General features: G+C 47.6%; 1 protein-coding gene across 1 annotated transcript in view; it reads right to left on the bottom strand.

Annotated features, from left to right (window-relative positions):
* The window catches only part of FYCO1 (FYVE and coiled-coil domain containing 1), a 75,396-nt gene that overhangs the window by 7,534 nt on the left and 53,252 nt on the right, over positions 1-14,610 (bottom strand). Inside the window, exons 15-16 of the mRNA XM_003256970.3 lie at positions 8,147-8,242; positions 2,736-2,946 (exon numbers count right to left, since the gene is read on the bottom strand). Of these exons, the coding sequence (XP_003257018.2) occupies positions 2,736-2,946; positions 8,147-8,242 (307 nt within the window). The remainder of the gene's footprint in view (positions 1-2,735; positions 2,947-8,146; positions 8,243-14,610) is intronic.

Genomic DNA, 14,610 nt, shown 5'->3' with positions numbered 1-14,610 from the left:
GACAGGGTCTGGATCCAATTCTCTGCTTTGTCCCTGGGCCTCAGGCCAGCGGTGTGTACACTGGTAACCTGGTTCATAATTTCTTTCATCAAGTGCCTCCCCTAGATTCACACTCTCTAATCTCAGTGTCGAGTCTATGACTATAATGGAGGAAGTGGGTCTGGAGAGAGGGTGGCACACGGTGGGGAGTGTCTGACAGGTGCCCCTAGAGACAGGGCTGTCCTTCTGCTGTGCTATTCCATCTACCTGGATGCTTCTCCTCAAGCCTACAGGCCCCTCACCTCACCTCACAATGCTGCTCCTGGTTTCCTCCACTGTGGCCTTCATCATTGCCCAGGGCTCTCCTTTCCTCATCTCTGTTCCCCAGGCTGGGCTAGGCACCCTTCCCAGGGGTACCCACAGTGCCCGCCCACCCCTGACATGAAACCACCTGGAATCACGAGTGTCTATTTATTAGAGTCTCTCTCCGATTACACAGTGAGCTCCTCAAGGGGAGATCCCATGTTATCCCTTCATCTCTCTCTATCCCCCGCAGGCCCTACAGAGTCCAGTATACAGCAGACACTCAATAAATGGTTGCAGATACACAGCATAGTTCCTTGTGTCTATACCTCCATAATCATGAAGTCTGAGTGCTGCAGTTTGCACTGCACCTGTCATTTCCTCTAAGGCCCAGCCTGGTCAGGAGAGCACCTGGGGAGTCCTCGGGATAGATATTGAGGGCACATGTCCGGAAACAGGCTACACTGGCCATGGTCTCTTTGGGGGACCCCATCTGTGGCTGGTGACAGTGGCCTGTGAAGGCAGAGGAGCACCTGAGCATCCTGTACACGGGCCCCTTCTGCCCCCTGGTGTCACTGTGGAGAAAGGCAGTGGGGCCCCCTGGAAGCTAGAGGAGGAAGGCTCAGTAGGTACCCAAGTTCCTGATTCCTGGTAGAGCCACACAGGAACCCCAGGCTCCTGAGGACTAGGTGGGTAGAGACTGAGCAAGGGGAGAGGCCCACAGCCCAGCCACATATGGGCAGGGAAAACAGCAAAGGCCTGGATCCCTGATTTCATCCCTTCCCTCCCTGCCACAAACACTCATGGTGTCTGATCTGGGTGGATTCAGAGCTGGGGGCCTGGTAGGTCTGGGGAACATGATGGTGAGTGGCAAGGGCAGCTCTTGGCAGTGCTGCCATTTGTTAGTGTGGAGCTGACAGGCATGTTGGCCGCGCCAGGACCTCCTGGGTGGAGGCTCAGAACTGCTCAAGAAGGAAGGGCTCCAGAGGTAGGTATGAGGAGCTGCCTACAAGCCCCAAAAGAATAAGATGGGCAGAGTGGTTTTAAATAAGACAGAATATGAGACTCCAATAAACAAGGCCAACCCAAGGGAGTAGAGTTACATTTTGAGAGTGAGTTTGAAAAGCAGAGAAATGACAAAAGCGATCCCTGCAATGAGCAGATTCCAACAGGGCAGGATGGCAGGAGAGCAAGCCCAAACGGGTATGTGCTCCTCTACGGGATGCCAGCACCAGAGCAGGACTGCTGTGTCAAATGGGCACGTGTTCCTCTATGGGATGCCAGCGCCAGAGCAGGAAGTGCTGTGTGGCCCAATGTGCCTCCTAGCTGGGTTCTCCTGCTCCGGGCCTTCCTCATCCCTCAGCCTCAAGCCCCTCGAGGGCACCCAGTGGACCAAACACACAAGAGACTATTAGATGTTTCTGCAAAGACTTCACAGAACTCTTGTTTCACATGACTTCAGCTTGCTTTTCCCTATCTTGATCCTTGCAATTCTTGCAAAATGGAGATTTCTGCAGTCATATTCCCAGGCTAGGATCCATTTTCAGCTCCAGTCCAGCAGGCCCAACTGCTTTTACCATTTCTTTCACTCAGAATGATTCAAATGGAACTTGTGTTTCCATCCAAACCGTCTCTCCTCCCTATATCCCTCTACACCCTTTCTCTGCAGAGATGCAGGCATCAAATTCAGACCTCAGGCATGGGTCTCCCTCCTCCTTGCCCCATACTGAATCAGCCACCCATGGAGCCCTGCCCAACCTCTGCCCCTGTGGTCTGGATTCCACCTCATCCTTTCCACTTTGGCTTCAACCCCCTGATCTACACCAGTGATTCTCAACCTTGGCTGCTTACTGGAATCACTTGGAGATGTCTGGATCCCACCCCTAGAGACTCTAATTTGCAGCCAAGGTCGAGTACTGCAGTCCAGGCACTGTCGACATTCCATGCCTAGAATGTCTTAGGAATTTGTAAACCGGTACCCGCCATCAAGATTTCAATCTCGACCACCCAAGTGACATTGGGGTTGTCTCTACTGACATCTTTCCGGGTTGAGATGCATCCTAAGCTAAAAACTAGAGGAAGAGAGGTCACCACCTCCTAAGGTGACTCATTCCTGCTTTGCACAGCTCTATTAGAAAATGATCCTTAAATTGAGTCATATGTCTGTATTCCTCTTTCACCTACCCATCTATCCCAAGGGCAGACTGCACCTGTTTCACACAGGTGTGACCTTCAGACATTTGAAAACAGCTTTCCAGAACTTCTGGGTCTTTCCCTCCCCAAACTGGACAAGGCCCAGGTGCTCTGCCTTCTCTGCATGACACAGCCCAGAACATTCCAGGTAAGGCCTGCCCAGCAGAGGGTAGGATGTCCACTGCCCTGCTTTGAGAAAGGCCTGCCCAAGTACCCAGATGTGTGTGTAAGAAGCCCACAGGCAGGGAGCCCAGCCTTACCTTACACTGATCCAGCGGTGTGTCCTCGGCCTCCTGGAAGACCACGCTGAAGGAGATGCTCTTGGGGTCGGAGGAGAAGACCCAGCTGATGGTGAGGCCTGCCTCGGCCACAGTGATGGGGATCAGGCTGTAGGTGCTGGACCTCACAAACAGCTCCCTGCTACCCTCCCCGAAGCTGGCGATCTCATCCACTGTGAGGGGTACTTTGATCCTAAAATAAAAATACAGAGAGGGACCTGATTGACTGGGCAAAGTGTTTGTGTCCACTGGCCAGGTCATCTGTGGCTCAGAGGTGGCTGGAGACTTCGGAGGCTCTTGAGAGGACAAGCCCTGGGTAACCTTGGCCAACATGCTTAATTATGGGATGGGCAGCTCACTCCAACAAATGTTTCCTGAGCGCTTACTACATGCCTGGCATAGGTCTAGGCACGGAGGAGACAGCTGTAAAAAATACAGATGACATCTTTGCCTGTGTGGAGCTTAAAGCCCATGGGAACTAAGGAACTGAGGATGGCCTGACCTGCTCCACGGCCCTCATGGACAGGAAGCAAGTGCCGAGGCACAGCTTTCTGCTGCTCTCCTGAAGGTGCCCTGCTGCTCAGCCATCTGTTTTTTCTCTGCCATTTCTCCTTCCAATTCCCTGCCTCGCCCTTTCACCCAATTAGCACAAGCCTCCCAGCCTTTCGATATAGTCCAGCTTCTCAGCTGCATCTGGCGTCCATTGTAAGATTCCACACGGACACCCTGACCTTTCCTCAAATGCCAACATCCCATACGCTTTATAATGCAGGGGTGGTGCAAGTAATACAATGGTTTGGGGAAGAAAAGCTTGTTCTTACTCTCCCTGGGTAGATAAAAGCTTCTTCAAGAAGTTTACAAGGTTCATTGACAGTGAGTTCCTCTGTTTTTGGGGTTCTGTGCTGGACCCAGAGTGTGATGTGAAGAATGTGAGGTTAGGGGCCAAAGGACCTGCCTCACTGCATCCCTGCTGCAGGGCTTACCCTCTCATAAGCCTCAGTTTCCTTATCTGCCAAACAAGGACAACCATGCCTGCCTTAGGACTGCTGCAAGGACTAGATTACAAGATGAACCCAGGGAGCTTGCTCCTCAGGGCCCCTTCCAGGCCGAGTGGCACCCCTCCTACACTGTGCAACTCTGGAGGCAGCTAGGTTAGCTCACGATCATGGAGACAGGGCCTTCAGTGCAGAGCTGCAACTTCGGAGCAGTGTGGCCTTGGGTGAGTCACTCACTCACTTTGAGTCTCGGTTTCTCAACTGTGAAATGGGAAGGTGGCAGCCATCACAGGCCACGCCTTGTGCTCAACAATTTTGCATGTTACTGCAATGGCTCCACGAGGAAGGCATGAATGTTGCCATTCTACAAAAGAGGAAACTAAGATTCTAAAAGATTGAGAAATTCAATCCAGGCTCACACAGGTCTGAGGCAAAGCCATCATCTTCCTATCATACCAAACTGCCTTTTGTGGAGAAAACGTATTACTATCCCCTTTAACACAGGGGAGGGAACTAAGTTCAAAGAGGTTAGGTAACTTGCCCGACACTGCACAGCAAGTGGTGGTGCTGAGGGTTCATCTGCCTCCAAAGCTGTGGAGATGAATGGACAGACTGCCCAAAGCTAATGAGAAGGGTAAGAAATGATTAAAAAACCAGGATGCTTTAAAGAACAGCTCCAATACTCACCTCTATGAGAATTCAATTCAATGCGATACTTCTCCATGTGTTAAATTTTATTTCTAATTAAGAACCCTCGACCAATATTTACAATTTTCAAGAATCTGAGGGCAGGTGTGGGGGTCCATTCTGGAACAGACATCTTTCTCGTAATGTGGAAATCTTACCATATTACCATGTAAAAAGTCACTTAACCTGACATAATGCCCCATTAATGCATTAATGCTGGAGCATTTTATAATTTTATGCTCCAGAATTCTCCCCTGGCACCCAGGTATTTGGATTGTGCCTCAATCATCCATTCTAGACATCATCTAGACATCATCTATTCAGTGACAAGGACAATATTCAGCCTCTCCAAAGGAGATCTTAACAAAAACAAATCAAAGGTTTGCTCAAATATAATATAATCTTAAGATGCCTATTGTCTATGAGGCTCATGTCACAGATGTGAATTCCACTGAGTGGCCTGAGAAATTCCCGTTTACGTGAGTCAAGGGGTACCAACACATTCACAGTGTTCTGAGATAATCCCAACCTTTAACATGTTTTCAGATGCTCTCACGACGTGGTTGCTAATCCTTAGCTTGCTGTCACTCTCTTTGAAAGAGGCAGAAAAAAATAACTTTCAAGTCATTCTCCTTGCATTTTATTCCCATGTCCAGCTGACCTATTCTCGGTACTATCTTCTTCTCCTCAAGGATCTGCCTTGGGTCTGTGTGTTCTAGTCATTTCTAAATCTCATAACTTTCCTCATCCCTTTACTTGAGGGTAGGTTTTTTACAAGTTTTATTATAAATGATTTCAAACATTTCCGTGTTCTTTCCCATTAAATGCCACTAAAAAACCTGAAAATGATTCAGCAGTTGTAGTAAAAGTGAAGGGCAGGAGAAGGAATGCAGACTGATTAAGGACCCCCAGAATATGAGGAAAATCACAACAGCTTAGCGTCTCTGAGCTCCCCACCTCCACATAATAAAAAACCACTCATTGTCGTAAGAGCCAGGAAAATCACAGTGTGCATGAGGAAAGACAATCAACAGAAGCCGACACTGACATCAACCAGATGCTGGAGTTATCTGTCAAGGCTTTTAAAGCAGCCATCAAAAAAATGCTTCAGTAACAATTTTAAATGTTCTTGAAACAATAAAAAAGTGGAAAACTCACACCAAAGAAACAGAAGATATAAAAAAGTACCAAATGGAAATTTTAGAACTAAATAATTACAATAACCAAAATAGAAAAAAATCACTGGACACTCAATAGCTGAATAAAGATGACAGTTATACTTGAAGAGAGAAAAACAGAAATTCCTCAATCTGAACAACACAGGGAAAAGAGAACTGGGGGGCGGGGTGCAAGGAAAAAGAACAGAGCCTGAGGAACCAAAAAGACAAGGATGAAAGATCTCACATTTCTATCACTGGAGTCCCAAATGGAGAGGGAAAATAGAGTGCATCTAAAAAAATGTTCAAAGAAATGATGGCTATAAACTTCCCAAATATGATGACAGATAAGCCTAGAGATTTAAGAGCTGAGTATACCCCAAATAGGAAAAACCCAAAGAAATTCATGCCAAGACCCATCATAATTAAACGTTTAAGAACAAAAGACAAAGAAAAAACTTGAAAGCAGGCAGAGAGAAATAACGTATTATCTATGGGGGAATACCAATTTGAATGCCAGGGGATTTCTCATCTAAAACCATGGAGGCCAGAGGGAAGTAGCAGGACACATATTTCAAATGCTGAAAGAAAAGAACTTTCAATTCTATATCTGGCAAAACATCCTTTAGATATTTTGTCAAATCCAGCAGTGTGTGAAAAGAATTATATACCACAGCCAGTGGGATTTATCCCAGGTATGCAAGGCTGGTTTGATATATGAAAGTCAGTCAATGCAATCCATCATATCAACAGGCTAAGGAAGAAAAAGCCTATGATCTTATCAATTGATGTAGAAGAAAGATCTGGCAAAATTCAACAGCCATTCATGACCACCCAAGTTCTCTGTTACTATTTCTAATTGTCACTGCTGTGAGTAGCATGCAAGGGACATTTTGGTAGCTTTATCTTTGCACATCTAGTCATTATTTCCTCAGGATAAATTCCCAGACATAGGCCCATTGCGTCAAAGAGAAAATGCAATTCTTGAACTTTTGGTACATTCTGCAGCCAAGTTGCTCTCCAGAAAGGGTGGCCCTGACACTTCATACTCCCCCAGCATCAACAGCTTGTGAGTGGGCTAGCTATTTAATTCTTCCTGCTTGGTCTGTCCTATAATTCAATATAGTGTTTGTCCAAGTGTGGTCCAATATAGTGTTTGTCCAAGCGTGGTCCAAGGTCACCTGAGGACTGGTGGAATAGATTATTCTCTCACGACCACATCTAAACCTTCAGGAAATTCTGTCTGCACCACCTTCAAAATAGGTTCAGAATTTGCCCTGGTCTCTGCCTTCTCTGCCAACACTTGGTCCAAGGAACAAGGATTCCTCTAATACTCTCCCAACTGGTCTCCCCACTTTTGCTCTTGTCCTCCATCATCTATTCTCTACATGGCAATCAGAACAATCCTTTTTCAAATGTAAATTACATTAAGTCACTCTTAATGCTACACACCTCATTTTGGGAGTCCCATTTCCCTCAGATTCAAAGTCAAAGTCCTTACAATGGCCAACAAGGCCCTATGTGCTGGGACCCTCATTTCCACTCAGACTCCACCTCCTGGTTCTCTCTGCTGCAGGCATGCTGGCCCTTTTCTCGGCCCCTCAACATGCCAGGCACCGTCCCATCTCAGGGCCTTTGTGCTGCCTGTTCCCTCTGCCTGAAATGCTATACCCACAGAGTATGCCTGGCAAGTTCTTCACCTCCTTCAAGTCTTATCTTCTTACTGTCACTCTATTTAAAATGGCAAATTCCCCTTCCCTGTTATCCTACTTTATCTTTTTCCATAGCAAGCACCACCTTGTAACATTTATACAATATTGACTTATTTAATTATGTTTATAGTGTATCATCTGTCAACCCCTGCTGGAATGTAAGCTTGATGAGGGCGAGGGGTGAGCCTTTGTTGGTTTTGTTTACTGACATGCTCTAAGCACCTAAAATAGTACCTGGAACATTGTGATAATTAATAAATATCTGTGAATGAATGACTGAATCTATTTAATGACAATTATGCAGCCATTGGACACAACACTGGAGAACTCAATGATACAGGAAAATACTCATGCTATAGCAAGTTTTAAAAGACTACAAAATAAGATTTAGAATATTTGTGTCAAAAATTATATGTATATATGTGTATAAAAAAGACTGGAAGGCTACATGCCAAAATGTTTTGCTTATCTCTATTTCCCTAATTTTTTTACAATGAAAGTGTATTGCTCATACAATAAAAAAATTAACAAAGTTATTTTGAAAAAAGAACATGAGGTGTGGGAGGAATATTATAAAGGGGCAACTTCCTAGGGTGAGGGAACTGTTCTATATCTTAACTGTGGTAGTGATTACACTGTATCATTCATGAATATTCAAGCACTGTATACTTGCTTGAATCTTAATGTATATAAGCTATACCTGAAAAAAAAAAAAGAATAAACGAAGCCCCACTGGTATTAAGTTAGAGCCCCGGAGGTGGTCCCCAGCACCGGCACTGGAGAGGCCAGTGCTCCTCCCAACGCCACACCTGGGGAGGACCCAGGCAGCAGTTGCCACTTACATCAGTTCTCCAGACTTCAGCAGGCAGATTTCCGCGTCCTGCCCCACGGGCATGTCTTCAGTGTCCTCAGGCGTTAGCGAGGTTGATGTAGTGTCCCTGAAATGTCACAAATGAGAACACAGTCATTTAGCTATCAACACACAGGGTCTCACATCCTGGGGTCCACAGTCTTGGAGTCACAGGCAGCCAAATCCAGATGCATGGGGGATCCTTTAATCATAGAGGCCATGACAGAGACCCCGGCAGATTTTGTAGGTAGAGGGAGGGCTGCAGGGGCCAGGGCCAAGCAGGTGGACAAGGAGAAGACAATAGGGCTACAGCAGTTTCCCTGGAGCCGCTGTAGGGAAGACACCTCCTGCTATAGGAAGGGTGAGTGGAAACACAAATTGACCATTCTCCTAGCCCAAGCCAGCAGAGCTGTTGGCACGGGACTAAGGTACCAGCACCACTGGGTTCTGCCTTCTTAGTGCCAGTGCACAACTAGAGAAGCCTCTGGCCTATCCCGGGGTCACAAGAACAGGCACCCAGAGGAGGTTTTTAACACCTTCTGAATTACGGATCCTTAGAACATATTGGCAGATTGCAGTCCCTGCACTTCACTGATGGGGACACAGAGGCCCAGGCAGTTCCTCAGAGGCAGAGCTGGAGCTAGAACTAGATACCCTGACTGCAACTTAGTGCTTTCCCTGTGGGGTTCCAGGTCCAGCTAAGCCAGGGACTTATACAAACTCAGGTGCCTTAGAGCCCAACCAGCTCCACTCCCCAGTTCTGCCAAAGAGGAAACCTAGGTCTGGAAAAGAAAAAATGGCTTTGCCCTCATGTGAAGGCATCAATGAGGAAGATCTCCCACTCAGTGTGGCTTCTTTTTAAATTGCTGAAACAATCTGTGCTCTTCCAGGAGCTGAATGCCACCAGCCCTGAGCAAGTGGGGCTCCCTCTAGCTGGAGGTGTCTGTGGCCCCCAAGGGCAGGGGATGTGGTATGACTGTGGTGGGGTCCATTGTGGTTTCAGCTTCAGCACTGCGACTGTGTGACTTATGGTGAGCTCTTTCCTCCTGAGACCCTAGTTTTCCTTCTCTAATGGAAGCAAATGGAACCAGACGGACTCTGGGTTCTGATGGCTTGAAAAGGCTGTAAGTTTTAAAGGACTCAGAGGCGTTTTGCAAGCCCACTGGCTGAGAAAGAAGTGGGCTTGCTCTAGTCAGCAGCTTCCTGCCCGCAGCCTCCGCTGCTCTTCTCAGGGAAGGTGCAGGAAGAACGCAGGCTGCAGCACCTGCTGCCACCGGGGGCATGCCTTGTCACTCTGGCATTTCTTTTTCTTCCTGGCCCCAACCCCCTCTCTATCTTCCTCCTTGCCTAACACCTCCTTCTTTTTGCTTTTCCAGCTGATGGTTTCCAGGCCCCCACCCTCACCCCGGGACAAACAGAAACAGGAAACATCAGTGCAAGAAGCTGCTCAAGGAGCCAGCTCGTGCAGCCACCCACTTGACAGCAGGGAAGCAGAAGTCCAGAGGAGACAGGCCAGGGTCACTCAGGCCTGCTTTTGTTTGCTTTCATCCTTGTCCAAGGCGCAAATACCATAAATGAGATAAAGAAATAATATAGAATGAGAGAGATGCTGAAAGCTGTACTTGGTTCTCCCAATTTTCCCGCATTCAGGATAAAAGATGTCCTAATCTATGATTCCCTCTCTTCCTCCATCACCCTCCTCCCTGACCACAGTGATGACAGACAACACCTGATTACCTGCAAGCAGATGATTCACAGAGCAGGTTTCCCAGACCCTTGCTGGCCCCTGCATGAGTGAGGTGGGAATGGGACAGGTGGGTGATGCAGTCTCAAAGGTAACAATTACGGCAGATGGCTTTCTTTTCAATAGGTTTTCAAACTGTAGGTCGTGACCCATTTAGTGGGCTGTGAATCAATTTAGGAGGTTATGACCAACATTAAAAGAAATAGAATAAAACAGAAAATACAATAGTATATTGCATGTTGTGAGGATAAGTATTTATGAGGCTCTTGGGTTTTTTTGTTGTTGTTTGTTTTTGAGATGGAGTTTTGCTCTGTCGCCAGGCTGGAGTGCTGTGGCACGATCTTGGCTTACTGCAACATCCGACTCCCTGGTTCAAGCGATTCTCCTGCCTCAGCCTCCCGAATAGCTGGGATTATAGGCACATACCACCACACCCAGCTAATTTTTGTATTTTTAGTAGAGACGGGGTTTCACCATGTTGGCCAGGATGGTCTCAATCTCCTGACCACATGATCGGCCCACCTCGGCCTCCCAAAGTGCTGGGATTACAGGCATGAGCCACTGCGGCCAGCCTCGAGGCTCTTGTTTTGACCATATGTGTACACACATGCAAACTAGGTAGCCATGCAAAATGTTATTTCTTACCGTGAGATGCCGTAGAAAATGTTCAAGCAACTCAGAGGATGTCAAGGGATGTTAAGAGCTTGAGAAAGGACAGCAACCAAAGCATGACCACTAGAGAGCACCCCACCTTCTACTACAGCTGCTTCCTTTCCTTGCTATTAAGGCAGTCTCAGCAAAGATACCAGATACTCACTGCCTACGCGGCCTTCCTCCTCCCCTTGCTCTGGTCATGGCAGCCTACTGCTAGCTTGGCTGATGGCATGCCACCCTTTCCTTCCGAGTTTCTGTCTGGAGCCTGTGGTCATTTGAGCTAAATATCTCTCGAGCACACGTTCTAGTCTGTCAACTTGTCTGTCCCTTTGTGGGTGCCATCCTGGCATTCCTGGGCAGCCTGCTGTGCACACAGCCTATGCCCAGTGAATGTCTACATTATTTGTCTCAGAGTAAGGTTTTCTTCTGTCTCAAATGCTCCCAAAGGAGGACATACCCAAGGCTCCGCATTAGAAGTGAGTCAGAATAAAGTGGTGAGCACAAACCAGGCACTGCAGTCCTGGAGTCCTCACCTCTCTGAGTCATGGTGGAGCCCCTCCAGCTTGGTCTCTATAAATGGGAGTCTATAGTCCTTTCCTGTCACGAAGCAAATGGCCTCAGGCTGTTTGTTATGTAATTACTGCACAACTTTAATCCTGCAGACTGCCTGTGGTACAGATCTGCTTGTTTAGAAACTAGCCGAGGGAGGAACGGATGCCTGGAAAATCCCTATGGCCCAAGGTGCCTTGCCGCCAATCTTCCCCAGAGGGCGCCATCTCCCCTCAGCCTCGCTAAGCCCCACAGAGTGAGAAGTGTTGTTTTCCTGATTACACAGGCTCCTATCGTCCCTCTGGTCAGCCTCCATCTGTGAACAGTCTCCTGTGAAATGGAGATGTCTTCAGTTTAGAACTGCACTCTTCAATACAGTAGCCACTAGCCATATGTGGCTATATAAACTTAAATTCATCAGATAAATTTAACTAAAAATGTGGCTGCCTGGTGGCACTAGCCACATTTCAAGTGCTCAATTATCACCTGGACTGGTGGCCACTGTGTTGGGCAGTGCAGGTACAGCACAGGTCTCTCACAGCAGAAAGCTCCACTGACCAGTGCAGGTTTGGAAGGTTGGGCTGAACCACACCACACACATCACATTCACTCTGTGATCTGGGGGCATCTTTTAATTTTGCTATCAAATTATTATTATTGTATTAACTTGATTTTACTTTGCTAATCCATTGCTTATAAATTCCTAGTGTTAGAGTAGGTAGCTAGGCAGACATGAGCAGGTTAGGAGAGGGCCCCCCTCCCCCAGGAATGTCAGGTGACCATCAAGTAATGGTCAGGCAATTGTTAAGCTGTCTCTCTAAAATAACTGGTTGCACCCAGAGCCAGAGAAAGAGTCTCCCAATAGATAGAAAACATCTGAAGCTGGTAATCAGCAGCTTCCTGACAAGATCTCAGGAGCTGGGCGAGTGGGCTCAAGCATGCACACTAAGAGGCAAAATGGCAGTTTAACCGGTATAAGACCTTCCTCTAGAAACGACTGATGAGGGAAAAACACCTCAAATGAGCATGCATACACCTCCAGTAAACACTCTGAGCATGCAGCTCCTCCCAAGTGCTGGCAAGCCACCAAGCCTGCGGACAGCCTGCTCCAAGGGAAGAGTTGGAGGGGAAGAAACACAAACCCTGGAACCATGCCAATGGATAAAACCTCAAGTCAAGGGCCGGACGGGGCACTTGGATCTCTCAGGTCACCTGCTTGGCTCTCTTCCAAGTATACTTTACTTCCATTTGTTCCTGCTCTAAAACTTTTTAATAAACCTTCACTCCTGCTCTAAAACTTGCCTGTCTCTCCCTCTGCCTTAAACCTACTTCTGCCCCTCGGGCAAATTCTTTCCTCCAAGGAGGCAAGACTTGAGTTGCTGCAGACCCATATGGATTTGCTGCTGCTAACATACTTTGGTGCCACATGACTAAGACACATTCCCTAGTGGTAAGACACTCCTACAACTCACCTTCTTCCGCTGGAGGTAGTCAACCCCTGTACGCAGTTTCCTTCTCCTGCTCTCCTGCTTATAGAACAATTGTTCCTCCAGAACAATTCCTCTCAGCCATAGTGGCTCTGTTCCCACCAGATGATCTATCAGCTCATCCTGGTGGCTTGCAGGAGTACAGGTTTGCCGGCTATGTTGCCCAGGCTGGCCTCAAACTCCTGGGCTTCAAATGATCCTCTCATCTTAGCGTCTTGAGTACTGGGACTATAGGTGCCCACTGCCACGCCTGGCTGGTTAGGCTACTTTTCTGTGGATCACAGCCCATCATCCAACAATGCCTTGCCAACAACAGTAAATGTCTCATCCTTGAATCCTGGAACTGATAACAGCTCTGCCAGGTCTTCAGGTAAGGAGAGCAGGCCAACAGTCTGACTTCCAAGATAAAGCTGCAGCAGGTATGTCTGCCACTTCCCTTTTACTCTTCCCTCAATTTTATTTAGAAAATGTTTAGGTATTTCTGGGGAAATCTAAGACATAGATGATTGGGTTCCCACCCTTAGGAAGTTCAAAGTTTTGTTTCAAATAAAAGTAATGCCCTTAAAACAATTAACACTAAAAATTGGCAGATAGTAAAAGGCATTTTGTAAAGCGATTATAAAATAAAAGTTTAGCCCCAAACCTGCAAGTGGCTCAGCCCCTCAAATTTAGGTGAAAGTCTTTTGTACTATAGAGAAGTTTCTATTAAAGAATGGCCACGATAAACAAGCCATGCTTTCTCAAATACATATATCACCATATTGACATGTACACACAGGCATGGAGGGCCCCAGGTGCTGGCTTGTTTTTCCCCATGGAGTAGAAAGGCTTGCTGAGAAAAGCATGGCCAAGGGTGCTTGATGAGGCTCAGGCCATTCTAACACTGCCCTATGGACCTGTCTTGAATGGCATGGTTGGCTTGTCCCTGGGTAAAACTCAGCTTTCAAAGCTGATTAAAGATTCCTAAATGTCAGGCAGGGTTACATTAAATTGCCACCCTGCCTTGAAAGGTCTCTTTCAGGAAGACAGGTGCGTATTTGGCTCAGTCTGTTCCTTTATTCATTTGTCCACCATTCCCTACATCCATCTGTCCACCGGTATGTAGTCTATGCGGCCTCATGGTTCATGCCCATAAGGAACACCTCACTCATTTGTACCAGTTTGGTAGAAAGGACAATCTGAAAGAATTCATTGAAAAAAGGCCTGCAAACTTACTAGAGGTCTTCAGATCTTTTATCAGGGCCCCCTGGCACAGCTCCATACTCAGAGCAGGGCAGGAAGCACTGGCTTTGCAGCCTGACAGTCCTGGGTGACTGCTGGGGATGTGTGTTCTTGGGCAAGTGGGCTAATCTCTCTAATCTTCTGTTTGCCTATCTGTAAGTGACTAGGATTAGATGGCTGTACATAGAAGCATCCAGCATAGGGCCAGGCTTGCAGTAGAACCGAGTGTTAGTCTCCAGATCCTGAGGCTGCTCCTGGTCCCTGCTCCCAATGCTTGACATTTGCCCTTAGGAAGGGCCACATGAGGTTTGCCTAGCAGGTGGGAGAGGGCAACAGCATTGGAGAGAAGCAGCCTGAACGGGAGTGCAGAGCCAGAGAAGGGAGGCCAGGCACCTCCACAAGAAAGCAGCTGCTTCTGGGAAAGCAGACATCGAGTCCATGCCTCTCCCTAGTACCGTCTCCACTACACGGCACTGGGGCATGTGACCCAGGCTGACATGCCTCCAATTCCTGCCTTCCAGCGTTATTTCCCAGAAGGGTCAGTAATGTTAGATCATGGAGACTGACAACTAGAACTGTACTGAGATCAAAGTAGTCAACATCTGGGGAATTCCAGGAGTACAGAGGGCAGCCCAAAGAAACCAGATGATTCCAGCCAGGCTAGGCAGGGTGGGTGGGCACTGCCTGCTGAGGTGCCTGAGTGGTGTGGGCTTAGGAGGTGGGGCTGCACCAGGCCCTCTGGCAGACCCATCATCATCCTGTTGATTGGTCTGGTAATGACAGAGACCTGAGTGTGTATCT

Source organism: Nomascus leucogenys, chromosome 4 (genome assembly GCF_006542625.1).
Source record: "Nomascus leucogenys isolate Asia chromosome 4, Asia_NLE_v1, whole genome shotgun sequence".
Classification (NCBI taxonomy): domain Eukaryota; kingdom Metazoa; phylum Chordata; class Mammalia; order Primates; family Hylobatidae; genus Nomascus; species Nomascus leucogenys.
The sequence above is the reverse complement of the archived record's forward strand: the minus strand, read 5'-3'. Positions and strand labels throughout refer to the sequence as shown.